Source organism: Hypomesus nipponensis, chromosome 2, assembly GCF_054491055.1.
Source record: "Hypomesus nipponensis isolate SF chromosome 2, ASM5449105v1, whole genome shotgun sequence".
Classification (NCBI taxonomy): Eukaryota; Metazoa; Chordata; class Actinopteri; order Osmeriformes; family Osmeridae; genus Hypomesus; species Hypomesus nipponensis.
Window position 1 is genome coordinate 22,019,954 of NC_140362.1, and position 27,341 is coordinate 22,047,294.

At 52.2% G+C, this 27,341-nt stretch overlaps 3 protein-coding genes across 3 annotated transcripts; 1 reads left to right on the top strand and 2 right to left on the bottom strand.

The window, feature by feature from the left end:
• Positions 1-10: 10 nt before the first annotated feature.
• Positions 11-6,541, bottom strand: rnf115a (ring finger protein 115a). The gene is made up of 9 exons (XM_084668950.1): positions 6,352-6,541; positions 4,550-4,608; positions 3,847-3,901; positions 3,320-3,651; positions 2,936-3,004; positions 2,548-2,620; positions 2,374-2,467; positions 1,493-1,608; positions 11-1,139 (listed from the first exon to the last, which is right to left on the bottom strand). Exons 1-9 carry the CDS (start codon positions 6,427-6,429, stop codon positions 1,020-1,022), a joined length of 996 nt encoding a protein of 331 aa, XP_084525076.1. The 5' UTR covers positions 6,430-6,541; the 3' UTR covers positions 11-1,019.
• A 258-nt stretch (positions 6,542-6,799) lies between these two features.
• Positions 6,800-10,430, bottom strand: dap3 (death associated protein 3). The gene is made up of 13 exons (XM_084668951.1): positions 10,268-10,430; positions 9,846-9,892; positions 9,529-9,648; positions 9,203-9,304; positions 8,983-9,091; positions 8,802-8,894; positions 8,553-8,683; positions 8,394-8,474; positions 7,833-8,000; positions 7,644-7,703; positions 7,461-7,550; positions 7,245-7,362; positions 6,800-7,106 (listed from the first exon to the last, which is right to left on the bottom strand). The coding sequence occupies exons 2-13, from the start codon at positions 9,882-9,884 to the stop codon at positions 7,021-7,023; spliced, it is 1,197 nt and encodes a 398-aa protein (XP_084525077.1). The 5' UTR covers positions 9,885-9,892; positions 10,268-10,430; the 3' UTR covers positions 6,800-7,020.
• Positions 10,415-25,840, top strand: LOC146301637 (uncharacterized). Its single transcript, XM_084669177.1, has 14 exons — positions 10,415-10,516; positions 13,988-14,838; positions 16,117-17,133; positions 17,175-20,388; positions 21,640-21,943; positions 22,160-22,333; positions 22,436-22,518; positions 23,109-23,182; positions 23,325-23,370; positions 23,785-23,828; positions 23,972-24,042; positions 24,267-24,424; positions 25,536-25,618; positions 25,709-25,840. The coding sequence occupies exons 2-14, from the start codon at positions 14,197-14,199 to the stop codon at positions 25,829-25,831; spliced, it is 6,033 nt and encodes a 2,010-aa protein (XP_084525303.1). The 5' UTR covers positions 10,415-10,516; positions 13,988-14,196; the 3' UTR covers positions 25,832-25,840.
• The last annotated feature ends 1,501 nt before the right edge of the window (positions 25,841-27,341 follow it).

Sequence of the window (27,341 nt, forward strand, 5' to 3'; positions counted from 1 at the left end):
TCACTGGCACTTTAAATATTACCGTTTTTTTATTCCTTTCTTTTTCAATTTATTAATACATCATACACATTTTCATATATATAATAATATACATAGACTTTAATATCCAGAATAATATCCTAATTCACATTTGTTTCTCCATTCTCAAAGTTGTATTTTTTTCTTCCAATAATTCCCAATTTTTCCATATTTTCCAATTCAAACCAGAAGTTGCTGGACTAAAATTATTTACATTAAAAAAATAGAGTGATAGAAATGTGAAACAAAAGACAAACTCATCAACAGAATAATAAAATGACAGAAGGAGGCAATCTGTTTGTAATATATACACCAGAATGGAGGAATGACAGTGGAGGGGGGGCTGGGTTCCAAATCTGAAGCCTTGGTTCCTTCCAAGGTCCTTGGTCCCTTCCTAGGTTCCTTCCAAGGTCCTTGCATCCAGAGGAAGAAGGTAAATTGGGGTGAATTTCAGTTTTACCTCAAGCCCCTTTTGTGCTCAGCAGTTTGAACACTTCATGTATTCAGTTTGGGGTGAAGATGGGCGATGGTCCAGCCAAGTACAGAAGTTTCCAGAGGGCCAAGGGCGTGCGAGGACAACAGTGCCCTGGAGAGGAAGAGGCCAGAGCGGGGTGAAAGAGACAAAGGCTTCCAGGCTTGAAACATCACCTGGGACTCCAAACAACAGTATTTTACAGCAGTGCAAGAAGGATGGAGGACAGGGAATAAGAGAAAAACTGAAAGAGGTGGGGCCTGACAGGAACGGTGGGCTGCTTTGCCATGATGCCACAGAAGAGCTATTGCTTTATGTGTGTGTGTGTGTGTGTGTGTGTGTGTACATGGATAGAGACAGACGGGTTAGTAGGCAGGGTGACGTTGAGATGATCGTCCTAAGACTGGAGATGGTTCAAACAGAGAAGGATGGAAGGATGAAGGAGGAGATTCTCCCCTTGGAGGGGCTGTCTTGGTTTGAGGGCCGCGTAGCGAGGAGCAGGGGGGCTGGGGGGTGGAGAGGAGGTGTCTCAGAAGGACCATCTCTCCTGTGTGCGTGGATCCGTGGAAAGGGAGGGGGACTCTGGGGGGGGCAGGCTACTGCTGTCCTCTCCATTCAGACCCTTCCTACAGACAGGACATGTGTCATGCTGCAGGGAGAGAGAGAGAGAGAGACACACACAGAGAGGGAGAGAGGAGGAACAAGTGTCAAGCTGAGGAGAAAGATACCATGCATGCAGGCCTGCAGTATTTTTATTCATGCACGTACACCTTATTACTATCATACTGTTGTAATGACATGAGAAGATCCTTATGTGAGTGTTATGACTATTTACAAAATGATCATGATTCAAACTCCACCCCCAATGTCCCACCCAGCTTCCCCCCCCACCCCCCTCACCATCTCCAGCCCCCCTGCCCCCCCCCCCCACCCCCCTCACCATCTCCAGCCCCCCTGCCCCCCCCCCCCCCCTCACCATCTCCAGCCCCCCTGCCCCCTCACCATCTCCAGCCAGGGCACTATACAGTCCGAATGGAAGAAGTGGTTACAGGGAAGCTGTCTGACCGGCTCCCCCACCGCAAAGTCTTCCTTACACACCGGACACTCCATACTGCAGTCTACAGAGAGAGAGAGAGATACAGAGAGAGAGAGAGAGAGGGGCAGAGAGAGGATAGAAGAGAGGGAGATGGGGAAAGAGAGGAGAGAGAGATGGGGAGAGAGACAGAGACAGGGACAGAAAGAGGGGAGAGAGATGGGGAGAGAGGAGAGAGAGAGAGAGAGAGAGAGAGAGAGAGAGAGAGAGAGAGAGAGAAAGAGAGAGAGAGAGGGACAGAAAGAGGAGAGAGGAGAGGTGGATGAAGAGACAGTGAGGCAGGAGAGAGACATCAAGGTTAGTTACTGATAAACAAATAACTACTGTCGATGTGATCCTGTGCTTTTTAAGTGAGCATGATCATGACTTGAGGGAGGAAATATCCAAATTGGCGTTTAAAAGGTTTTCCTCCCAGTCAACTCAACATGACGGCAGCCAATGTGCTGTGCCACATTCCTGAGTGGCTCGTTGAGGCTTTAAGACCGAGAGGCAGCTCCCTGCTAATCACACCACAAGGAGAGACAACAGCCATGGGGCACTGTGCCAGATTAACAGTATTACAGACAGAGAGAGAGAGTCCTCATTTACCCTAATGAGTCAGCTATCAACTGCACTGCAGAAACCACAGTCAAGCTAACACCGATAATAATAATTTGTAATAATAATAATGAGAATGGAAGGTGAGGAGAGGGAGGCAAGGGAGGAGAGGGAGGCAGTGGAGGAGAGGAGGAGAGAGGAGAGGAGGAGAGATAGGAGAGGGAGGCAGGAGAGGAGAGGAGGAGAGGCCCACCTGCTTGTTCCTGAGAGACGTGTACTGTGGGGAGAGAAGAGATCTTCTCCTTCTCTGCTGGGGGAGGGCCCGTGTTCTCAAACTGGCCTAATAACTACACACACACACACACATTAGATACATGGACGTTAGATATGGTAAAACTGTGTGTGTGTGTGTGTGTGTACCACTTACCTGTGTTATGACGGCATCCAGCCCTCCCTGTCCCCATGCATAGTCTCCTGGGTTAGAGTGCAACATCCCTGTCCTGATACACACACACACACACACACACACATTCAGGTCCAGAAGTCTGAGACCACTTAGTCAAGATATTTCCAGTTTTTAGTTCCACTGCCCCCTTAGAAAATATTTCTTCTACAATTTACATGTCCTAACTTCTTGGGTTTTTATACGTTTCTGAATCCTCAAACCTTTTTTTGTTGAAAATATTGGATATTTTCAATGTGGTTCAGTCAAAACATCAATATAAAGGTCAAATATCCTCCTGTCTATTATCTGTCTATGATCTATAAATCAATACAAGCATGTGACAATAGAGCAGTACAGTGGCCCTTCTCACCATGACAGAGGAGGAGAGCCAGGAACTCCTGAGTTAGCAAACAAACCAGCCAGAAACTGCTGTACAATCCTGGAGGTAGAACACACACACACACACAAGACTAGCTGTGACAATCAGACCATAGAAGATGTGGGAGGTGTTAAGGTAAAGGAGTGCGAGGGGGAGTGCGACAGAGAGAGAGGGAGAGAGAGAGAAGGGGGGAGAGAGAGAGATGGAGAGAGAGAGAGGGAGAGGGAGAGAGAGAGAGAGAGAGAGAGAGAGAGAGAGAGAGAGAGAGAGAGAGAGGGGAGAGAGAGAAGGGGAGAGAGAGATGGAGAGATAAGGGGGAAGACAGGGAGAGAGATGGAGAGAGAAGGGGGGAGAGAGGGAGAGAGAGAGACTCACCCCTCCACAGCAGGCGAGCGGTCTGGTCTGTTGCTTGCCCTGGACCTGTACCTCCTCTGGCTGTGCAGGCGAGGAGGGCGCCCCGGACTCCAGTGCTCCCCTGCTCCCAACGGACCCCCCAGGGGCCCCCCCAGCCCTGCTGGCACCGACCCTCCAATGGGGCCCCCTCCCAGCCCCCCCAGCCCGCCTAGCCCTCCCAGGCCACCCAAACCCCCCAAGCCCCCTAGTCCTCCCAGGGGCCCGACCCCGCCCCCCCCGGGGACCCGGGGTTCTGAGTCTGGACTGTCCCCGTCTGCTGCATAAGGTCGCTCCACAAACAGCAGGTGCCACAGCTGGGGGAGGGAGGGAGGGAGGGAGGGGGGAGGAGGGGGAAGGACACAGTGTGGGAGAGATGGGGGGGGGGGGGGGGTGAGACAAAGCAAAAACAAAGTACAGTTACAGTCACCCATAGTATGTCTCCATAGCAACCCAACAACCCTCCCTGCCCCTCCTTCTCTCCCCCTCTGAGCCTGCAGTGCATTTTGTACCTCTGCGAACTGAGTGGCAGTGTCATCTATCCCGTTAGCGCCGCCCTCTAGGAGACTGAGGGCAACACAGGGGACAAGAGACGCAGCGTTAGAGACAAGCACGTCCATCCGATGGGATTAGAGCTCCCATCAACACACACACACACAACAACAACACACACACACACACACAACAACACACTCCCATAGTCCTACCTTACCACAACCCCCCGCCACCCACGTTACGTGATGTTACGATGTTACACTGCGCTACATGCTGTTACGTGATGTTACATTATGTTATACTGTGCTACATGATGTAACGTGATGTTACATTATGTTACACTGTGCTACATGATGTTACATGATGTTTCACTGTGCTATATGCAGTTACATGATGTTACACGATGCTACGTGCTGTTACATGTTACATGATTTTACACTGTGCTAAATGCTGTTACATGATGTTTTACTGTGCTACATGGTGTTACGTGATGTTGCATGATGTTACACTGTGCTACATGATATTACGCTGTGCTACATAATGTTACATGGTGTTACACTGTGCTACATACTGTTACGTAATGTTACATGATGTTACACTGTGCTACGTAATGTTGCATGATGTTACACTGTGCTACATACTGTTACGTAATGTTACATGATGTTACACTGTGGTACGTGATGTTGCATGATGTTACAGTCGTAAAAACTGAAATCTAACCTGGAATCGTCTGTTACTTCCTCGATGAACCCAGACTCACATCTCGGACAAATGTACTCCTGAAAATACATCAAAAAGGGGAGATTAGGCACACACACACACACACAACCTCTGCCAACTTGATCTCTCACAAACACAAACAACTAAGAGATAAAGGAGACCCTCGCTTTATTCAACTTTCTCTCACAGCCAATGGGATGCCACAGCCAGTATGACATCACAGCCAGTATGACATGGGGTCAGATGGCTGAGCGGTTAGGGAGTTGGGCTATTAATCAGAAGGTTGTTGGTTCGATTTTTGGCTTTGGAAAATGACGTTGTGTCCTTGGGGCAAGGCACTTCACCCTACTTGCCTAGGTGAGAATGTCCCTGTACTTACTGTAAGTTGCTCTGGATAAGAGCGTCTGCTAAATGACTAAATGTAAATGAATGAAATGAACATCACAGCCAGTATGACATCACAGCCAGTAATGACACCACAGCCAGTATGACATTGCAAGTGTTGACAGTGTCTGACCCACATATCCTGGAAACCGCAGAGTCTGCAATCTCCCCTGACTGCTACTGCATTAGAAAGGCTCTTGTTTTTGTGGTGTAGCCTAACTAAAGGGTTTTGACGGATTGCAACTCGTCACTGATATCTAAAGCTCACAGAGTCCTTAACAGGAAGGTTTGACAGCCTGTTTGGGAGTGTCAACAGCAGGGTGAAGAATAAGGAAATACAAGCTTGCCTATGAGGGCAGAACTAGGCGGTCATATATGAGAAGTGGTAACCTTTAAAAAGTCCAGAAGAGTTGAGTGGAGAGTCCAACCAACCGCCGTTAGTTTCCCAGAAGACATTAACGCTACATCTGGATGCCCTGTCATGTCGGCCTTACCCTTATGCAGGTAGCTGCCGTAAATCCTGCTTCTAAAAGGGATGCAAACGGAATTCTGCACAGGGACTTACTCCTTGCTGATGCTGTGTAGATGTACGCCGAGGGCTAAACTGGGGTGCGTGCAGTCACTAGGCATAGCAAAGACATGCCTCAGCATAGACAGACTGAGACCAGCATTATGATTTAGCCTCAATAGCATGACGGGACGTCGGAGGATTACCGTCCAGTACTAAGTGGCAGACTGACACAACGACTGACAGTAGAAACATGCGAGACAAATAAATAAAAAGGCCTAATCCACGAACATCGAGCATCTTGTGAACGCAGTGAAAATATATAAATAACAGTTTCTACGTTGATGTGTTGAGCGATCTATATTTCACTTTCAGTTTAATTAAGGCACTAACTATGATGAGGACACCGTTGGACAGTCAAAAAAGACATACCATTGCTAAGAGGAGCGAACCGACTGGTTTAGCTAGACAGCTAGCATTGTTGTTCCACATCGAAACAAAACAACCCCATGCTAGTGATTACTTTTCTGACATAAGATTTGATTCAGAGGACATTTTTGTCGAACAGACAGATGTTTAGAAAAAATGCGAGAAATAATGTCGGTCAATCTAACGTTAGTGACTGTCAAAGCGACAAAACATAAACATCAACCAAACGTAGCCAGCTAGCTGACATTGGCTGCTAGTGCTAGCTAGCTAGATAGGTTAGCTACGCTATGTAGCTAGGGTGCTATGTAGCTAGCTCTACCGTGGCTTGTAGCTATGTAGCTAGCTCTACTGTAGCCTAGCTATCTTTATGCGATCAAGCACTCCGTAGCAGCAAAATAAATGCTTTTTGTGTCAATGGTCAATTGAGAATCACAAGAAAATTGTCTGAAGGAGAGAGAATGGATTGAAAACAATGTCTTACCGGGAGCTTGGGATTTACTTCTCCCTTACAACAGTGACAGAAGAACCGATGCGGGGGTACAGCCGCAGCCTCCGCCATCTTCCCCAGAATAGCAGCACAAACAGTGACGTCGGTCCTCCAGGACGCCAGAGAGGCGGTCCGCCCCTGGCTCCGCCGACCGTCCGGTGTTCCGGAGAATTCAGTTCCCCTGTTCCCCCTTCCTTGCGCGTGCGCAAAATCATGACGTTTTCTCTTGTGGCTTGGTGTAACTGAATGTGATTTATATAATCGCGTGTTGGTTCATAGTGTACTCTACCTACTTTACATGGGCATAAGGTACATGTATTGATGTTAATTTGCACTCAAATTAAGGCTTTAACGAAATTAGGCAAAAAGCCCAAACCAATTGCCTCAATTTTCTTAATTATACATTCTTTCCAAACCATAATGTTGTGATTAAATAAATCAATTGTTTTTTTCCCAACATTTTTATTACGAAAGACATACAGAATCATGCTGCAGGACAGAATAACTTATGGATGGAAACACACAGAAATGGATTATAACACTGATGTTATATACAGTATGTGTGCACACATCCACATGTGTGTGTGTGTGTGTGTGTGTGTGTGTGTGTGTGTGTGTGTGTGTGTGTGTGTGTGTGTGTGTGTGTGTGAGAATGTGTGTGTTTCAGAGGAAAGCGCAAAGTCTATCCAGAAGAGATGGATTTCTGTTACTCAGAAAGATCAACTCTTTCTTCCCCTCCTCGGTTCGACCTGAAGTGAAGGAAAAACGACAAACAGGAGGGGTGAAACAACACAGTTTGAGACTTGAGACTTCTTGACTACTTTGTTCATATATAAAAATCAACCTTCCACATAAATGTTGACGAGTCCAAAGGCAAGGTAACTCACTGTGTGGGTGTTGTAACCAGTTGCGGTTCAGATAGTACAAGTAACAACTCTCAAACTCTTTCTCGCTGTAGTCTGAGACTGGAACTGGGACAAAGGGCTCCATGGTGTTGAAGCCCTCCTGTGGGAGATAAACCAGCGCATTACCATCCAGTCTAACGTGTGTTTCTGGAAACAAGAGTGAAATGTCCTGGATGAGAAGACACCGTGACCCCTGACCTCTCCCAGTAGCTCGTGAGGCAGGTAGGCGGAGCTTGGTGTGTAGAGAGAACCGGTCTGAGCCAGAGTGGTGATGACAGCCCCTCCACACTGAGACACCACAACGGGAAAACACACAATCACACAAAGTGTCAAGTCTGCAGTTTAGCCGATATCTCTGTATGTTTCTGAAGAAACGCTCACCCAGTCGTTCTTCACCAACTTCCTCAAGTTATGAATCAGCGTGAGCTCCTCCGCAGCCACCTGGAACACACACACACACACACACACACACACACACAGAGAGAGCTGAGAAACACATCAACCCGTCACCAGTACCAGAAGACCTCCTGGGTCTCCAGAGGATGGTGAGACGCAGGAGGAGGTCTCTACCGGGCTCTTGTCCTCCTTTTTCAGGGTCGTCCTCCCCCAGAGAGCATTGATCCCGTCCACGGCCACGGCCATCCTGAAGCCAGTGAGGTCTGGATCTGCCGTCTGAAGCCTCAGCTCCTTCATCAGGGCCCCGACCACGTCGCTACTGCTCTTCACCCGGGTCACGCCCTGGGGAGCACAGACGCCAGGTCAGAGAGAAACATGGCAGTCATGCCTGCTCAGAAATATGTGGCCGTGCCTTTCCAACTCCAATGGTGATTCTTATAGATACTTTAATGATCCCCTAAGAGGGATTGTTTGTTTGTTTTTTATACCCGTGTTGTTCCATAGATCATGTGCATACAATACAGCAGAAGGACATCGTCTTAATCTCATCCAAGATGTCATGTATCTACTTTCAAGATGTTCGATTCCATCCTAGGTAATTTCCTGCATGTCACCCTCTTCCTCTCTCCTTGCCTCTCCCTAACTGTCACTATCAAAATAAATTAAGCAGATAAAGCCACCAAAATATCTCAAAAGTGTTTTATTTGTTTTACTTTGACGAGGTTTAGGGCTCACCTGGTCTACCAGCTCCCCCAGCGGACGTCCCTCCTCAGTGCTCTCTCTCTTCGTCCACACGTACCTCTGCCTGGTGGTTATCTGGCGGGGGGACAGGATGGTTCAACAGACTGACAACACAGACACAGCCTCTCAGTGGATCTGGGGAGGGATAACCACCTTGGACAGGAAGTGCTCGTTTGTGATTCTGAAATTGCGCAGCCAATTAGAAGCTTGGAGTGGCTGGTCCAACCGAGAGCTATTATAGGTCGAAGGCAACAGCTCCTTGCAGTTTTTCACCCATCGATGGGCTATGCGAAGGAAGAAACACAGAGAAGATGCCATCAAACCCTATACAGGACTTATTATCTCCACCAGCTCTCAAATTCAGTGTGTGTGTGTGTGTGTCTGTGTATGTGCGTATGTCACCATCTGGTATGTGCAGCACCAGCCATCCTTGGGAGGCACAGTAGTGAACAGCATGGCAGAGGGACATGGTCTTTCCACTCCCCTTCACTCCATCTACACATCCAGTCAAGGTCAGCAACAACAAACATACCATACATGGTCATATAAACCGCAAACATGTCTTCTGAGAGTGTAAGGATACAGAACATGTAGCGCAGGGCAGGCTTGCTGTAGTCAGCCTTTCTCAGGTGGGAGATCACCTCCAGGGCGGGCTGCCTCACCATGACACAGCCCTCACTGAACGTCTTGGCCTGAAGACACACAGGACATAGCGTGTGATACTCACGTGAGCAGCCGGCTTCATCATAGTGATATATATGCCTTATATCAAACGTTGACTGCATTAAGAACACGCAACGTACCTGCAGTTGGAAACGTGGGGGCAGGCCGTGAGGGAAGAGAGTGCGAGGGTGATCTGGGGGCAGAGTGTAGTACTGTCCAAGATGGTTCTCCGAATGGCAGGCCTGCAGAGAGCACCACGACAGACACAGTAACTACTGACGGCAGGTACTGCAGCTGGCCATGCCAGGTGGGGTCTGGAGGGCTGGGATTCAACGAGGAGGCTAGATCCTGATGCATAAACATATCCTGCCGCTGAACTCTTGAAGAAGGAGGACCACGGGGGTGCACGAGTATGAGACTGGCACAGACTCCACTGTGTGTGTTGGGTGTCACGGTTTTAACCTACCGGGTCGTTCTCCTGCGTCCTGAAGACCTGGAGGGGCTCATGTTGTGGTTCGGGCTCTCCTGCCAGGGCTTCCAGCTGCTGGCCACACCCAGAGCCATGGAGAGACCGCGCATGTGTCACCTGTCCATCACATTATCACATCTCAGAGCAGGATTTATAAAAATAAAAAAACAATAAGCAAGTACAGCATTAAAAGCTGTGTGCATTGAAATATACATGCTGAGTATACAACATTCGTATACAACAAATGTAATACAGCATTCGAAACATAAGATAGAGTCTGAGCTGGTTATCCAAGCAAGGAGGACTGGACTTACCGTTTGACGTAATCTGAAGGACAGTCTTTGGAGCGCCATGATTCAGTCTGAAAAATGAATAAAATAAATAAACACATGCTACTGCTTTTTCACTTATACATACATTGAGACTGATATGCGACAGTTAGGCTAACAATGTTGGCAAGTAAGGGCAAGCTGCAGCCACAGAAAGGGCTAGTTACATGTCACATGGGTAACGTTAGTTAACACTAGCTATTTGGTTACTTTTATTATCATCACCGACTACTGTGCTTTCGAAACAAAAATAGTTTATCGCGGTCTGTTGCTGGGATTACATCGTACACACCCCCACATTAGGCTAGAACTAGCAAGATGGCTATATAACCTTTGCTACATAAATGCATTAGCTTGGTACGAATACTCAGTTCACCGTAACTGATACCAAGACAACAAATACTAACCTGAGAATCAATTCATTAAGTACACATCTACGATACAGCTATGCGATTTCAATCAATTGTGAAATGTCCAAATCAGTTCAGTAAATAATGGAGAGTTGCACAAGCTCGGTCGAACTGTCATAGTGCTTCTTCCATGGACGTCGCCATTTTGGTTTGCAGTCTGGAAGTTGCGTGTTGGAGACGCTCATTTAGGGAGCCTGGGCAACTCAACCGGAGCGGCATTGGGTCCCCATATCAACTCCACAGAGTGTAGGTCATTTTATTTATATGTCGATATGTCTGTCTGATAGTGTTATTATCATAGCAATGTGAAATATTTCTCAACAGGAAACCTTTGAACAATTTTAAGTAGACCTAGATTAGTTACATTTTAGATTGAAACACTGCAAAATGTATTGATGTGGGTGGATTCTCATTCTGAATGTAAACCGTTCTGTGATATCCAGATCCATGTCGTTGATAACTTTTATCGTCGCCATTTTGTTAGGCTACATATTTTTATGATATTATGTGTACTTCGTAATTAACCTGACGACTACGTCGGTTGACCGTCGTCCTATTCGGTGCTAGACGGTTATGCTATGTTGAGCAAGTTATTTTATTTTCGAATATAAAAAACCTCAACGATATTGTTCGCTTCGTAACACTTCTCAGCAAGTAAAACGTCGCCAACAGTGGAACTGTGTAACAACATTTTCACAGAAGACGCACGCTCGTGGGGCGTTTCATGGGAGTGAAGGTATGGATACGATGTAACTTTCTCCGAAAAAGTGACAAAACAAACATGACTACTGTAAGAAGCTCGCCACCTAGCTGCAGGGACGCGCTTTCAGATCACAGTCTCGACCCACTGATTATGAAAACACCCGCGCGAATGTTGCACTGTATGTCCTAGAGGATTTGGAACTCGCTTTTCAAGGAGGAGTAACGGGTCTAGTTATGTAATCTAAGCAACATCGAATGCATAGTAAACTAAGGATTGTTGTAGTCGCTAACGACAGGGAATTCAGCAACACCTTGGCTCTATCCAGCCACGCAGTTCTGGGACGCGCTCCGGGTAAGAAGCCTACGTAGCCTTATTGCAAAATGTCATGGCAGTTTGTAAAATGTGCAGGCCTTTGTGAATATCATGGTAGAAGTAGCGCAGGATTTGAAACAGTGATCGTGGGTGGTTATTTTTAAGGTGATGCAGATCCCGCGCGCGCCGATATTTTCTCTGTCCTCAATGTATAATTATATTTATCTTGCCAAATGTTGCTGACACCAGCATAAGCAGGCAGATCGGGGAACAGGCCATGAAATCACTCTCGCCACAGATGCAAATTTCAGTTATTTCATCACGTGCATTCAGTACCATTTTAGCCAGTAATGTAATCTAAGTTCTTTAGTGATCGATTTAACCTAGATAATCATGATGGCAACATGAATGACAACAACAACAATGGCACGTGTCATGTGTCATCATGTAAGTGCGTCATGCCAATTGAAATGCCATTATGCGCAAAAGTCGCTCTCAAAACGAACCTGATGTGGCGTGTTGGCCGCCACACCAAAGGCGCTAAATCAGTGATGGAGCACGAAAGAGCGGAACTGAACTGTTCGCACGGTATCCTCAGTAACAGCCGTACAAGTCAACGCAGTTACGACCTGGGTACACAATGTACAACTAGGAGTATGATACAACTAATAAGTAGAAGAAAAGAGTGTGTCCGCTTGCGTGTGATAAAAGGAGTTTGTATGTGTGTGGTTGCGTGAGACGGAGAGAGACACTTAGCGAGAGACATATTGTGTGTCCCAGAGGCTAACCTCTTGAAACATACACCATGTGTCGTGCACGCATCGCCTGCAGCGCTATTCTGAAATACCTTGCCTCTCAAATTACTTTCATATTGGACGTTCATGTTAAATCTGTTGTCGGGGACAGGATAGTGTTATGGATGACACCAGAAGTCAGATGGTGATGATGGGGTGATAGGAGGGAGACCATTATAATGATTTAATCTGGCTCCATAGCTGCTGGGAATCCATGATGATAGTTTCATGTCCATCCATCATTCTGCCAGTGAAACAGCTCCTGGCCTAATGTTAAGATAATGTTGAGTTATGTTTAAAAGGCGTCTCCGGGAGATCAGGGTTGGTAATGATGCTCTGTGTGAAACAGTTTCCTTTATCGTTCCTGTCAAAGTACCTCCCCAGTCACTTCTTATGTCATTGTCACTAGCAGTTTTACCAACCTGTTTGTTGACATGCTATGACACGGCAGTAACCTGGACAATCCACATCCACATTCTGCCCCATAGAAGACCTGTGCTGCCAGTTTACCGGCTAGCTATCTGACTTCCTCCTTATTCTCAACCGTCACACTAGGGGGAGAACACGACTTAATCAGACAAGATGAGGATCGATCCTTATACGTACCCACTTCAACAGTTCCGACGAGTTAGTCTCAGATTTGACAGAATCTGTTATGCAACAGCTAGTGACTGGTGCAGCCGTATGTCGGCACTATGTCTGACTCACGGGGTGAAGGCCTGTGCCGTTGGGATCCAGTAGCCAAACAGAACCTGAAGTTCGACATGAAAACATGACCTGATAGCCTCCGTTACGGCTAAAGGGCAGGAACGGGTCGAGAGACAGATGAGCTATTTCAAAAGAAGCTCTCCTGAGCGAGAGAGAGAGAGAGGGGAAGAGAGAGAGAGAGGGGGGGGGGGGAGAGCTGAAAGAATGCAAGACAGGGTGTGTTTTATTAGAAAAACTGATGCTTTTTTTCGTGAGAGTGGAGTGAAATGGAGGCCCGCTAGAGAAAGAGTTGTCATGGAAGATGCTGTTTCTGTTGGCCACGCGGCCTGTTGATGCGGACGGCGGAAGGGAAAGTATATCACAGCTCAGGGGAATGTTGTTTTAGGGTGTGTTACTTTTTAATGTCACATTAAAAAGCCATTTACAATGGGGTCAATGAAAAGCTTACTGAGGAAGCCATGGGAGGGAGAGGAATTCATGCTCCTTTCCAAAAATAAGTTTTGACTCTTTCCTACAGATTTGTGTTACCACTACTGAGAGGGGAGGAGGGGAAGGGTCTGATGGTGAATGGAGGGATTTAAGTTGGAGGAGAAAAAGAAGGGGAGAGGAGGAGGAGGAAATATGGTTCTGATTAACATGGATACAGGGCCTGCCTTGGGTTGACCGTTTTACTGTGTGGTCTGCATCAGGAGAGAGAGAGAGAGAGAGAGAGAGAGAGGGAGAGAGGGAGGGAGGGAGGGAAAGAAAGAGGTAGAGAGAGAGAGAGAGAGAGAGAGAGAGAGGGGATGGAAAGAGGCCGTATGTCTTGGGATGCTGACGAACATGAAACAGACAGAGAGAGAGAGAGAGATGGAGGAGAGGTAGAGCAGTAGTGGCCCTGAACAAGCCCAGCTGTGATTGATACCTCCTGAAAGAGTGAGCAGCAGCACAACCAGGAAAAGGCGGCTGCTGGAAGCGGATTGGTCCCCTGGGGTTCTAGTACAGTGAGGTCATCTAAGTGGTGAAGCTCCTTGGTAAAGATGTAGGGGACTTTCCTTGGTCATTCCCCTTGCTACTGCCGCTCATGTCTGATGTCACTGGAATGACTAATCTCTCTCTCTCTCTCTCTCTCTCTCTCTCTCCCTCTCTCCCTCTCTCTCTCTCTCTCTCTCTCTCTCTCTCTCTCTCTCTCTCTCTCTCTCTCTCTCTTGTCCTTCTCAGTTCAGCCTTAAGGAAAGAAAGAAAACCCATTCAGACAGGAGACACAGCTCTTGTAGTCTGCTGCATTAAGAAAACCTCCTCAACTTGGCTTTTCCTCTTCGTGTGTTGAGCAGTAGCTTCTAAACGGCACCAGCTCGCCCCTCTCTCCTCTTCTGGCTTCTGAACCAGTGCTATACTGGGCACCCCAGCGCCCCTCAGCCCTGCCCCTGATGGACCAGAGAGCCAAGGGGGGCACCCCTCCGCCCACACACACCCCTCTCCCTCTCTCTTCTGCCCCCGAGGACCCCGAAAAGGAAGTGGGGGGTGAGAGGAGGAGAAGGAGAGAGGGGGAGAGAGGGAGTACAGGGAGGAGAGAGCAGGAGAGGGATGGTGCAGGGCGCAGGAGCGAGGGTGACGGCGGTGCAGTACTGGAGGTGCACATAGAGGGGCGCTGTGGCGGTGCAGGGCAGAGGCAGCTGCAGTTCCCGGGCAGAGAGAACACTTGCTCAGAGGGGAATGTCAAGCTGAGGATCGAGAGACTGCAAGCCAAGCGAACCAAGAAAGCACCCAAGCTCCTGGATAGCTACGTCTGCAAACCCACCATCAGGACCTACCAGAGGCAGGGCAGGGGTGCAGCAAGCCGGGGGGACAGCGAGGGTGGAGGGTCCGGGCCGGGGAAGAGCGCTCCTCCACCTGCGGGGGGCGCCAGAGAGCCGGGGCAGAGCCAGGGTGCCGACCTCCACACATCTTCCTCTCCACCAGAACCACCGTCGTCATCCTCGCTTCCTCCACCATCGTCCTCCTCGTCAGCAGAGGGTCTTGGAAGCTTCAGTCCCGCCCCGGTCAGCCCAGAAGTGACGTCAAACAAGCAGGTAAACAGAGCGCCCTCTGCTGGCCGTCTCAGGAACACACCCCCTCCAGGGGGGTGCTGCAGTGCTGTGTCATTCATTTGAACTTCACTTCAACTCAGCATGGTTTCAACAGCAGTGCTATTAGCATTTGGTGGCAGTCATCTCTCATATCAGAACTGCTCGAAAAGGAAAACACCGTACTGCGTTTACACAGGGAAATCACACGGCAAATGTAGAGGCAGACTATGACTCATAGCAGCTCCAGTTGTAGTGAGAATGTCCCCTATCCTATCATCCAGCCAGTTTATCTGGTGCAAACTGCCCCGCTTTGTACTGTGTGATAATAAGGTCAAATGAGCTATTGTCTCGCTAGTGAAACCTAAGCAGTCCATTTAGGTAAACAGGCCTATAAATAGGACAAGAGCACAGCAACTAGAAGGAGCTGATACAGACATTGGTTCATCAGCTCTCATGACAATCACCCTGGGGGAAGATTATTGCTTTAGCTGCAATATGCCACCCTAGTCACAGTGCTCCAAAATTATAGGACAAGCATGAAATGTCAAGCCTTCAAATCCCTTATTTTTGGCAATTTATAGCTACCAATAGCACAGCTGCTTTTCTCCATCTCTCTTCCTCCTCTCTCCTCTCGTCTATTTTTACCTCCTCTCCTTTCTACCTGCTCTCAATTTATCTTTCACTTCCTCTTTCACACTCTCTTGTTTTCTCTCCCCGTCCCTCCCTCTCTCTCTCTCTCTCTCTCTCTCTCTCTCTCTCTCCCTCTCCCTCTCCCTCTCCCTCTCCCTCTCCCTCTCCCTCTCCCTCCCCCTCCCCCTCCCCCTCCCCCTCCCCCTCCCTCTCCCTCCCTCCCTCCCTCTCTCTCTCTCTCTCTCTCTCTCTCTCTCTCTCTCTCTCTCTCTCTCTCTCTCTCCTGCTCTCTCTCTCTCTGTCTCTCTCTCTCTCTCTGTCTCTCTCTCTCTCTCTCTCTCTCTCTCCCGCTCTCTCTCTCTCCTGCTCTTTCTCTCTCCCGCTCTCTGTGTCTCTTCTTTCTCCTGGAAACCCCATTTCTGTCTCCATCAGCTCCCCTCTCTCTCCCCCCCCCCCATTTGCCCTCCTTTACCTCCCCTGCTTTTGTCTTTGTGTCCTCTACCATCCTTTCAGCAGGCAGGTGAGTAATCAACCCTACACAGGTATTACTTGTTTCCCCTGGGTGCTGTAGGTCTTCGCTCATGTGACTGGACATACAGGAGCTGTCACAGTAACGTCTGTAATGTCTGTAACAAGTTTCTCCATCTGCAGGTTCCTGTCAAGCGGGCAAACAAGACTGAGGTGAAGTCGGATGTTCCTCCTGACAAGGTTTCCAGCTGCAGCTTGGCCCCTTCCCTTCCCATGAAGCCCCTCGGCCCCCCTGCCTCCCCCCCCCTGCCCCCCTCAGCGGAGAAGCCAGGGAGGCATGGAGACGGGGTCTGCATGCCACCTTCACACCTTCCAGACGGTATGGCTCCTACAGAGCGGGCGGGGGCCGTCTCGTCCGCCTTTACCCCTCGCCCCACAAAGTCCGCCAAGGTCAAAGGTCGAAAACAAAACTCTTCTTCATCGCCTGCCCCTGCAGTCGCGAGCGCCGGGCCGAGCCCCCCAACCGAGGAGGCTCTGACCCAGAACATCCCCACAGACCCTCCACGCTCCCCTTCAGACCCTCCACGCTCCCCTTCAGACCCTCCACGCTCCCCTTCAGACCCTCCACGCTCCCCTTCAGACCCTCCACGCTCCCCTTCAGACCCTCCACGCTCCCCTTCAGACCCTCCACGCTCCCCTTCCCCCTCCGAGCCCCCTGGTTCCGGCCGCACGGCTCTGACGCAGCGCTCATCCACCCCGCCCGCTCTGGAGAAGGAACGAGCCAAGAAGGACAAGTCCAAGAAAGAGAAAGGGAAGGAGAAGAAGTCGAGACACCTGAAAGGAAAGGATGAAATGGGACAGAGTGAGAGAGGGAAGGAGCCAGGCTCTAAGAAGAAGAAGGGGAGGAAGGGACGTGATGACAGAGGGAAGGAGGAGCGGGGGAGAGACCCCAGACTGGAGGAGGAAACGGAGAGGGATGAGAGGAGGAGGAGGGAGGGTAAGCCCAGCCCAGACGTCCACAGGGGGGACTCCGATCATGCAGCCCCGCCCAGTCTGACCTCTGACCCTGCAGGAGCAGCTGACTCAGGTGAAGCCTCCCAGACAGACACGCAGCACCCAGGACAGACAGCAGCACCTGATCCATCGTGTGACGGACCAGACGAAACCCTCTCCGGGGTCAGCACGTCTTCCCCCTCCCCCCTCCCCCCTGTGACCCCGCCCCCCCCCTCTCGGCCCGCCCCCCCACCCCGCCCCCGGACCAGGACAGCCGGCCGCTGAAGAAGCGTAAGGCGAGGCGTCCCAGTTGGACCAGGCTGGTGAACCGGGCACAGAGGCTGGAGGAGGCCCCTCTGGACCCCCACCGAGACGCCCCCCTGGACGCCCCCCTGAAGCCCTCCGCTAAGGCCTCCAACCATCCCACAGGTGAAGCCCACCAAGGTCCTCCTCTGCCCCCACCCTCCAGCTCCTTCCCCCTCTCCACCTCTCTCAAACCCCGGCTAGCAGGCCAGCCTCCATCGCCCACCTGGACCCATTTGATGACCTGCGACCCCAGCCCCCTGGCAGCATCTAAACACCCATCGGCCAAGGCCCCCAAAAAAGTCTGCACCAAATCCCGGACTCCGAGCGTTGAAGAACCCCCACCACCCAGACGCTCTTCCAAACCCACCCCAGCCGAAGAGCTCCTTCTCGGGTACGTCGAGGCTCCGGAGCCACCTGTGTTGGACCGAGTGCTGGATATCGGGCCAGCCCCCACCAGCCTTTCAGCCCCCACCAGCCTCTCAGACCCCAGCCCCCCTGCCAGGAAGCGAGGGCGCCCCAAGCGACTAACCCCCGGCCCAGAGTCCCAGGACCAGAGGAGCACCTTGCCACCCTCTGAGGAGACAGAGAAGGGGCGGAGAAGCACACTGTCCCCCTCTGAGGAGACAGAGAAGGGGCGGAGAAGCACCCTGTCCCCCTCTGAGGAGACAGAGAAGGGGCGGAGAAGCACCCTGTCCCCCTCTGAGGAGACAGAGAAGGGGCGAAGAAGCACCCTGTCCCCCTCTGAGGAGACAGAGAAGGGGCGGAGAAGGAGCAGGCAGCTGAACATCCGTAGGATCATCGGGGAGATGAAGAAGAGGAAGAGGAGGGGGCTCACCAGACACATGCTGTCTGGGTTTGGGGGAAGGGAGGGGAGGAGGAGAGGAGAGGAGGGGGGAGACACCACCCCTGGAGGTGCAGGACAGACCTGTGGATCAACAGTAGTCCCGTCACACACTCTGTCCAGCCTGTCGTGCTCCTTCGGGGGGAAACTGGGTCCTCAGATCAACGTGAGCAAGAGAGGAACCATCTACATGGGGAAGAGGAGAGGACGTAAGCCCAAAGCGCTCTCTGCTAACCCGGCGCCTCAACCAGGCCTGTTCTCCAGTGTCCCCGGCCCGTCTCTCTTCTCCTCTCCCCAGCCCCATCCCTTCCCCTCCCCCTCCCTCACACACTCCAGTGGAGCTCAGAGCCCCTACAGTGAAGGCAGCCTCACTGAGCCCACATCCTCTCTCCTCTTCCCTCCCCCCTTCTCCCTGCCTTCCCCCTCCTCCTCCTGCACCTCCCCCCGGAACATCCCCTTCTCCTCCTTCTTCTCCTCCTTCTCTGCCTTCGCCAAGAGGAGCTGTCCCTGTCTGGGTCGCCACCACTTCCCCTTCCACCACCCGTCCTGCAAGCTCCCCATCCCCCCCCAGCACCCAGCAGCCTCCCCCGCCCACCTCAAAGAGGCCACGCCCTCGCCCGTCAGCGAGTCGCTCAGCGAGGAGACGTTGCCTAGCGACAGTGGCATCGGCACGGACAACAACAGCGTTTCGGAGCGCAGAGAGAGGAGGGGGGGGCGAGGCGGGGGGGCCATGTTCAGGAGGATCCTAGAGGTCACAAGGCTAGGGGCGGGGCTCGGGGGTCAGAGGGGACCCTCGTCTGCGGTACTGGACCACCCTGCCTCTGTGTCCTCCCCCCTCGCCCCCCTCCTCAGACACGCCCACCCCGTGACCGGCACGGCCGCCCTCGAGCGCCACAGAGAGAGAGAGAGACACAGACACAGACGGAGGGGCTACGACTGCCTCTCCCCGTGCTCCTGCCATTGCCCCTGCAAGTGCACACAGCTGGATTTCTGCCCCTGCCTGGGGCAAAACTCCCTGAAGAGGCTGAAAAACAAACACAAAAGGAAACACCAGCAGCAACACCTGCTCTCGCACGACCCCGCCTTCCTGTCGGAGCTGGAGGACCTGATTGGCCAGTTCAGCGAGGTCCACATTGGGCGCCGTGGATGGGCCAGAGCAGGACAGGGGCAGAGCTACGAGGGGGGCGGGGGGGCCCCGGGGGGCAGGAGACACCATTCCTCCTCCCAGCATCACGTCCGATCCAACGTCTACAGGATCAACCTGAACGGCTTCTACTCCCCCCACCCCTCCTCGTACTCTCCCCACCCCTACTCCCCCCACCCGCTGTACCCCTGCCAGTCGCTCCACTGCAGGAAGGCCGACCGGCGACACTGTGGCTGCTCCTCCAAGTTCCAGGAGGCCGTGGACGACCTGAGCTTCTACAGGGGCTACTCCGCCCCCGGCCTGTACCCCCACCTCCACCCCTCCTTCCCCCTGCCTCCCCCTCACCAGTACACCCCCCACCACCCCCAGCACCCCCACCTGCTCCTCAACCCCGCACGCTTCCACCGCAGGAGGAGCCGCCCTCCCAGGGAGGGGGAGCTGAGGGGGGAGGGCGAGGGGGAGGGAGGGGGAGCTGCTGGGTTTCCTCCCGGTCACACCGTCTGTGGCTGCGCCAGGACGGAACACAAACACAAACACCGTAAGCACCGGCACCGCGCCGGCGAGCGCCGGGCCGAGGGGGAGCTGCAAGAGGAGGAGGAGGAGCAGCCGAGGTCAGAGTTCACCAGGGGCTCCGAGGAGGCGAGAAGAAGAGGTGGCAGAAGCGTGGGGTCAGTGGGGTCGCCGTGGCGACTCAAGAATGGAAAGGAGTCCCCCTCCGCCTCCGCTAACACGGCCTCGTCTTCGTCCTCGGCGGAGAGGCTTAAGAACACGTCCCTCACCTGCCCGGGGCTGGGCTCCTCTCACCTGTCCTCGTTTGGGGGCAGCTGGCTGAAGAGAGGGGGCCTGGGGGGGCTCAGGGGGGGGCTCAGGCCCCCTGCTCCCTCCTGGTTGGCCTCCACAGGGGGCCTGGGGGGGCTCAGGCCCCCTGCTCCCTCCTGGGTGGCCTCCACAGGGGGCCGGTGGACAGGTGCGGTGGGGGGGTCCTCCAGAGAGGAGGAGACACACCTGTACAGCTCCTCCCCACCCCCAACACACACCAACCTCTTCACCTCTGCTGCTACCACGGCTGGAGGGTGGGACGCGAGGACCGGGGCGGCCAATGGGAAGCCAAGGAGCGGAGGCGTGTCACAGAGGAGGGAGGGCCCATCGTGGACGGACAGGAGGGGAGCAGGTGAGACACGCCATCTCTCGTTTCCAGAAAAGAGGCAGCCGTGTTTGTTTCAGGGTTTCAGCCTGTATGGAAGGGTCTGCAGGCAGGAGAGGTGTGCAGGTGAGAGAGTCTCTGTGCTGCCAGGCAGTGTCTGGTCTGAAGCACTGCTGTCCACCACGTCAGGCTGGAGAGGAAACACTGCTGTGTTCACACCGCGCTGCTCACATCTCCACTGCAGGACGCAGGATGTGCATGTGTGTGGCTTACAATCACTCAGATGTACGGTCCTAGATACACACACACACACACACACACACTCCAAGAGACACACACTTCTATATATACACCCTCACACTCACTCCTAGATACACTCCCTCACACATTCAGGCAAACACATTCTCTGACGTTCTTTTTGAATAACCTCGTGGTGCCAGATTGGCAGTAGAGATCTGCCAGACACTTTTGAAATGTTCCCGGCGCGTAGCGTACGGCGCTGCTGCAGCCCGGGGCTACTCAGTGAACACGGTCATTAGTTAACCACCACAACGTCTATTTAAAGACCTTACCGTCTCCTCCAGCCAAGCGGGGAGTTGTCGGAGCGAAATGGAAGAAGGAAAAAGGGGTGAATGTTGTCAGGACTCTGGAAAAATGAAGGGAAAAAAGCGATAGATGACCCAAGGAAAAGTGATGGATGGAGGAATAATGAGAATAGGCGAGGACATGAAGAGAGCATGTTGTTTTAGAGAGAGGGGAGACAGAGCAGCAGATCATCTAACCAAACACATATGTGACTTAACAGAACCCACACCTCCCTCTACACACACATACACACACACAGTCCATCTTATGTCTCTCTTGTGTGCATGACTGTAGTCTCTGTGCATTCCACAAGATGTAGTCTACATGCAATATAACAGGAACATACTGTGTGTGTGTGTGTGTGTGTGTGGTTGGCCTGCTATGTTCTTATTGCTTTTCCCAGAAAGCCGGCTGGTCATGGTCAGGATTGCCGTTAGTAGAGAGGAAATGTCGTGACTCACCTCGTTTCTGGAAATGTCTGTGACTCATGACTGACCACATCTCAGCCTGCTGCTTATATCACTCACTCCCATCTGCCCCTCCACCCTTTTATCTCCCCCCCCTCTCTCTTTTACCACCCCCTTTCTCTCTCCTCCCACCCCCTTTCTCTCCTCCCCCTCCCTCTCCCTCCCCCCCCCCCCCTCTCCTCCCCCTCCCCTCCCCCCTCCCCTCTCCCCCCTCTCTGTGCCTCAGCTCCAGGCCCTGCTCTCTGGTGCAGGGGGCAGCTCTCTGTCTCCAGCAGGGGGCAAAAACAGCAGCGTGGCCCCCTGGGCAGCGTGGAGGGCAGGAGGAGGGGGCCCGGGAGGCCCCGGAAACACCCCCTGGCCCCCCCCACGGGATCCCCCCACTCCCCGGAGGCCCCCAGCAGGGGAAGAGAAGGAGGAGAGAGAGGAGGAGGAGGGGATGCAGTGGAGGAGGAGGAGGAGGAGACCGTGGTACAGGCGAGGAGGAAGAGAGGCCGGAAGAGGAGGAGAGCTGATTCTCCCTGTCTCCCTAGGTACAGCCCCTCACCTGACAGTCTCCTGCATTAAGTCATATTTACAAGGGGCTTGTTATTCTAATACGCATCTAATACTTTCAGTCTAAACGATTATGCCCATGTATTATATTAACACACGGTTTACAGCACTGTGTGCTAAACCAGTGCCTCTCTCTCTCTCTTTTCTCTCTCTCTGTCTGTCTCTTTCTCTCCGTCTTCCTTCTTGTCTCTTAGTTCTGGCGAAGGGAAGCCAGGGAGCCAAGCCTCCTCAGTATGCACCGGCCAATCAGAGCCTAGCCAGGCATCGCCCCAAACTCCGTCCATCCAATTGGATGAGAGGGTGGGCGGGCCTCCCAGGAAGACGTTTCAGAGGGCGGGGCTTTACTCAGATGACTACAAAACTACAGAGTGAGTTTAGATGGCATTCACACACACACATACACAAATACTGACACACGCTCCACATGGAGCGAGGTCCAGAGCGAGGGGTAAAGTGTGGTTGCTGTGCAGCACCCTGCAGGGGAGCGGAGACAGGGAGGAGGACGACCCAGGAGACAGGGACTACAGTCTGCTGCCTGCTCCCTCAAACGTGGGTGAGTGGAGGGTGAGGGTGGAGGGTGAGGGTGGAGTGTGAGGGTGGAGGTGGAGGGTGTGGGTGAGGGGTGAGGGTGTGGGTGAGGTGGAGCGTGAGGGTGGAGGGTGAGGGTGGAGCGTGAGGGTGGAGGGTGAGGGTGTGGGTGAGGGTTGGGGTGGAGGGTGAGGGTGACGGTGGAGGGTGAAGGTGGAGGGTGAGGGTGAGGGTGGAGGGTGTGGGTGAGTGTGTGGGTGAGGTGGAGTGTGAGGGTGGAGGGTGAGGGTGGGGGGTGAGGGTATGGGTGAGGGGTGAGGGTGTGGGTGAGGTGGAGCGTGAGGGTGGAGGGTGAGTGTGGTGGTGGGTGGGTGATGGTTGTTCCCCATGTCATATTCTCTTAATTTATTTGCTGCCTTCTCTCTCTCTGTCTCTCTCTCTGTCTCTGTGTGTCTCTCTCTCTGTCTCTCTCTGTGTCTCTCTCTGTCTCTGTGTGTCTCTCTCTCTGTCTCTCTCTGTGTCTCTCTGTGTCTCTGTCTGTCTCTGTGTGTCTCTGTGTGTGTCTCTCTCTCTCTCTGTCTCTCTCTGTCTCTCTCTGTCTCTCTCTCCTTGCAGGGCAGTACCTGAGACTGAAGAGGGTAGACTTCCAGCTGCCCTACGACATCCTGTGGCTCTGGAGGCACCGGCAGGTAGTAGCCAGGAGCGAGGGGGCCTGAGGGCAGGGGGGCAGGGGGGCCGAGGGCAGGGGGGCCGAGGGCAGGGGGGCCGAGGGCGAAGGGGGCCTTTCAGCTGTGTTCCCCTGGGTGATGAGGAGTTGTGTCTGTGTTGCAGCTTCACCACGACCCTGACGCCCCCGTGCACAGGAAGAGATCCTTCTGTGAGTGGCTCCCTCACTGACTTGCATGAGGGACTCCCTCTCTCTCTGTCTCTCTCCCTCTCTCACCCCCTCCTGCCCTGCCTCTCTCTCTCACTCTCCCTCCCCCCCTCCTTCTCTCTCTCTCCCCCTCTCTCACCCCCTCCCTCTCCCCCTCTCTCTCCCCATCCCTTCCTCCCTCTGTCCCTCTCTCTCCCTCTCTCCCTCCCTCTCCCCCTCCCTCTCTCTCTGTCTCACCCTCTCCCCCTCCCTCTCTCCCTCTCCCCCTCTCTCCCTCTCCCCCTCTCTCTCCCCATCCCTCCCCCCTCCCTCTCTCTCTCCCTCTCACTCTCTCCCTCTCCCTCTCTCTCTCTCTCTCTCTCTCTCTCCCCCTCTCTCCCTCTCTCCCTCACTCATCTGTCTTTGTCTCTCCACCAGACCGTCCAAAGGACAGACCCGTGTCCCCTCGCCCCCTCACCAAGGTAAGGGGCAAGAAGTCTGTTCTTCACTGTACTAGTGTACCAGGACACATCTCCTGTATGGTGTCTGTTCTTCACTGTACTAGTGTACCAGGACACACGTCCTGTATGGTGTCTGTGTTCTAAGGCTTGTTCTCCTGCCTCAGCAGGGGGGCTCAGCTGACATCACCACCATCTTCCCTCATCTGGACCTGGAGCCTGTGACCAGCAGTGAAAGGTGACACAGACAACACAGACACATCACAAACACTGTCACACTTACTGAATACATGTCGTATATAGTCGATGTCAATGTACCATAATCATCTATTATTAATAGTAGTAGTAATTCTATCTCCCTCTGTCTGCTGGAAACGGTGGTTAACCCTCCCTCCCTCCCCCTCCCCCTCTCTCTCTTTCTCTCTCTCTCTCTCTCTCTCTCTCTCTCTCTCTCTCTGGTAGGTGTTTTGTGTTGAAACACCGTGTGTTCTTGCTGAGGAACCGGGAGCAGATACGAGAGAGACAACTGCGGCTGAGGAGAGACGGAGAGAGGGAAGGAGAGAGGGAAGGAGATCTTGACTGCGCCGGAGGGGCCAGAGACGACAGCAGCATCAAGTCAGGTCCATGAAGCAAGTGTGTGTGTTTGTTTTTGTTTCTGTAGGTGTTTGTGTGTGTCGTTATGTTTGTTTTAAAATTCAAGTTTTCTTTTGTGAGTTTGGTGCTTATTTTGGCTTGTATGTAACTGATGAGGTAGTCACAGCATGTGTGTGTGTGTGTGCACCATTTGCACTGCATGGTTACCCATATCATATTCAACTTGGCAAACATAGCAGATTTCTGACCGCAGAAATAAATGTTTTCCCATTTCTGTCATATCCTGATGTCAGCTTTTCCTGTTGCTGCTAACCCTAACCATAAAGCTGAATTTCCATGTAACATTGAGTTGAGCACAGTAGACAGCAGACAGTAGACAGCAGACAGCAGACTGTAGACAGCAGACAGCAGGCAGTAGGCAGTAGACTGTAGACAGTAGACTGCAGACTGTAGACAGCAGACAGCAGACAGTAGACAGCAGACAGTAGAAAGTAGACAGTAGACTGTAGAAAGTAGACAGTAGACTGCAGACAGCAGACAGCAGACTGTAGACAGCAGACTGTAGACTGCAGACAGCAGACTGCAGACAGCAGGCAGTAGACTGTAGACTGTAGACAGTAGACAGCAGACTGCAGACTGTAGACAGTAGACAGCATATTGCAGACTGTAGACAGCAGACAGTAGACAGTAGACAGCAGACAGCAGACTGTAGACAGTAGACAGCAGACAGCAGACAGCAGACTGTAGACAGCAGACTGTAGGCAGCAGACAACAGACAGTAGACAGTAGACTGTAGGCAGCAGACAGTAGACACCAGACAGTAGACAGCAGACAGCAGACTGTAGACAGTAGACAGCAGACTGTAGACAGTAGAAAGTAGACAGCAGACTGTAGGCAGCAGACAGTAGACAGTAGACTGTAGGCAGCAGACAGTAGACAGTAGACAGCAGACAGTAGACAGCAGACAGTAGACAGCAGACAGCAGACAGTAGACAGTAGACAGCAGACAGCAGACAGTAGACAGTAGACAGCAGACAGTAGACAGGTCTACACTCCCAGGGGCTGCAGTGTGTCCTTCCATCCTGTGTCACTTCCCCTCCCTCACTAACAGAAACCACCTGACCTTTAACCCAACAGGTCAGCCAATGGAGGTAAAGGAGGTTGTGTCCACCAACGCCCCCCGCTTTAAGACCCCTCCCTCTCTCTGTGCCAGGCCCCATGTGAGTACAACGCCTGGTGACACATCAAGCCTTGTGAACAACGCCTGTGTACAGCCACATGACAACAAGCTGTCTGCCTGTGTGTCACAGCAGAACGGGAGCCTGATCGCAGAAGAGGGGGATGCAGGAGGAGCGGGGGAGGAGGAGGTGCACAGGAGGGAACAGCAGAAGGAACGTCTGAACACGCTGCTCCTGAAACTGAAGCGAGCATGAGAAGAGAGGGGGAGGGAGGGGGAGGGAGGGAGGGAGGGGGAGGGAGGGAGGGAGAGAGAGGGGGAGAGAGGGGGAGAGAGAGGTGGAGGGAGAGAGAGTAAGGGTGGGAGAGAGAGGGTGAGGGAGGGAGAGAGAGAGAGGGGAAGGGAGAGAGAGAGGGAGGGAGGGAGAGAGAGAGGGAGGGAGAGAGAAAGGGGGAGGGAGAGAGAGAGGGGTAAGCAGAGCGGATGGAGATTGGGGTGTGAGGGAGAAAAGGAGAAAAGCTGGGGAAGTAGGGGCTGGAGGGGTGGTGTCTCTGACTCTCTTGCCCCCCTCTCCTGGAACAGGGAGGTCCCCCTCTTGGTGACAGACACGGTTTGCAACAGGACAAACTGACAGGAAGTAATACGACAGTAATGCCCCCTGAGTGACTGTGGCACTGTGAGGAGAAAAGATATAGACAACTGACAGCTACAAGGAGAAGAGAGAGAGAGAGAGAGAGAGAGAGAGAGAGAGAGAGAGAGAGAGAGAGAGAGAGAGAGAGAGAGAGAGAGAGAGAGAGAGAGAGAGAGAGACAGAGAGAGAGAGAGAGAGAGAGAGAGAGCCTTTCTCAGTGTGTCCGCCTCTCTGTTTCATAGAGATCAGATCAAGGATGAAACCATGGAAACGGACACTGGGTGGTTGGAGGCAGAATCCTAGTGTTGGTGTGGAGGCCAGACACGTGCACACACACGTGCACACACACAACAGCCCTCTGGAGAGACAAGAGGAAAGAGACAGAGAGAGAGAGAGAGAGAAAGACAGAGAGAGAGAGAGAGAGAGAGAGAGAGAGAGAAAAAGACAGAGAGAGACCAGCTTAAACTGAATTTGCACTAGTGCTGGAGAGAGCAACAGCACACTAAAGACTGCATGCCAAGTGGACACTAAAAATAGTTGGGTCGACACACACAAACACACACACACACACAAACACACACACACACACACACACACACAAACACACACACACACAGGCAGTTTGATGTCTCTTACTTTGGCACCTTAAGCAAACTGGCAGTGTTCCAGATTTCCCTGCTCTCTGAGACAAGGGCTGTGTCTCAAAATTAAGAACTAGCTACCTCTCCTTGTCCACTTCCCCTGGTCTACTTTGACTGAGATAATAGGAAAGGCACCTATGACTTTAATTAGACCTTCATGATGTTGTACATGACATTAAGACAGGGAGAGGAAGCTGTGCCATATGGTTGGAGGAGAAGGGCGATGTCTAGTGGCGGCCATAATCGTGGCTTCACTGCAATAGACTTTTTAATGAGGGTTTTTGAATGAGATTATTTTCAAAGGGCAAATTTAGCGCTCTCAAATAACGGCATATATATATATATGTATTTGTGTGAGTATTTTCCCGTGTTGTCTCTGGGGAGGGTATGAGCTCTCGAGTGATGTTCAACTTCAGACGGCCTTTGATATAGTTTCCCTCTCCTGAGAGAGCAGGAACAATCAGAGAGAGAGAGAGAGTACTGCTGACACTGCT

Coding starts and splice junctions, on each gene's coding strand:
- dap3 (XM_084668951.1), bottom strand. CDS start 9,884: ATGGCGCTCCAAAGACTGTCCTTCAGATTACGTCAAACG. Junction 9,649..9,845: donor CCTTCAGATTACGTCAAACG/GTAAGTCCAGTC, acceptor TGTGATGGACAG/GTGACACATGCGCGGTCTCT. Junction 8,475..8,552: donor ACGAGCACTTCCTGTCCAAG/GTGGTTATCCCT, acceptor TCCCCCCGCCAG/ATAACCACCAGGCAGAGGTA.
- LOC146301637 (XM_084669177.1), top strand. CDS start 14,197: ATGGACCAGAGAGCCAAGGGGGGCACCCCTCCGCCCACACACACCCCT. Junction 20,389..21,639: donor GACGGACAGGAGGGGAGCAG/GTGAGACACGCC, acceptor TCTGTGCCTCAG/CTCCAGGCCCTGCTCTCTGG. Junction 22,519..23,108: donor GCCTGCTCCCTCAAACGTGG/GTGAGTGGAGGG, acceptor CTCTCCTTGCAG/GGCAGTACCTGAGACTGAAG.
- rnf115a (XM_084668950.1), bottom strand. CDS start 6,429: ATGGCGGAGGCTGCGGCTGTACCCCCGCATCGGTTCTTCTGTCACTGT. Junction 3,005..3,319: donor CGCTCGCCTGCTGTGGAGGG/GTGAGTCTCTCT, acceptor TTCTACCTCCAG/GATTGTACAGCAGTTTCTGG. Junction 1,140..1,492: donor TAGTGCCCTGGCTGGAGATG/GTGAGGGGGCAG, acceptor CTCTCCCTGCAG/CATGACACATGTCCTGTCTG.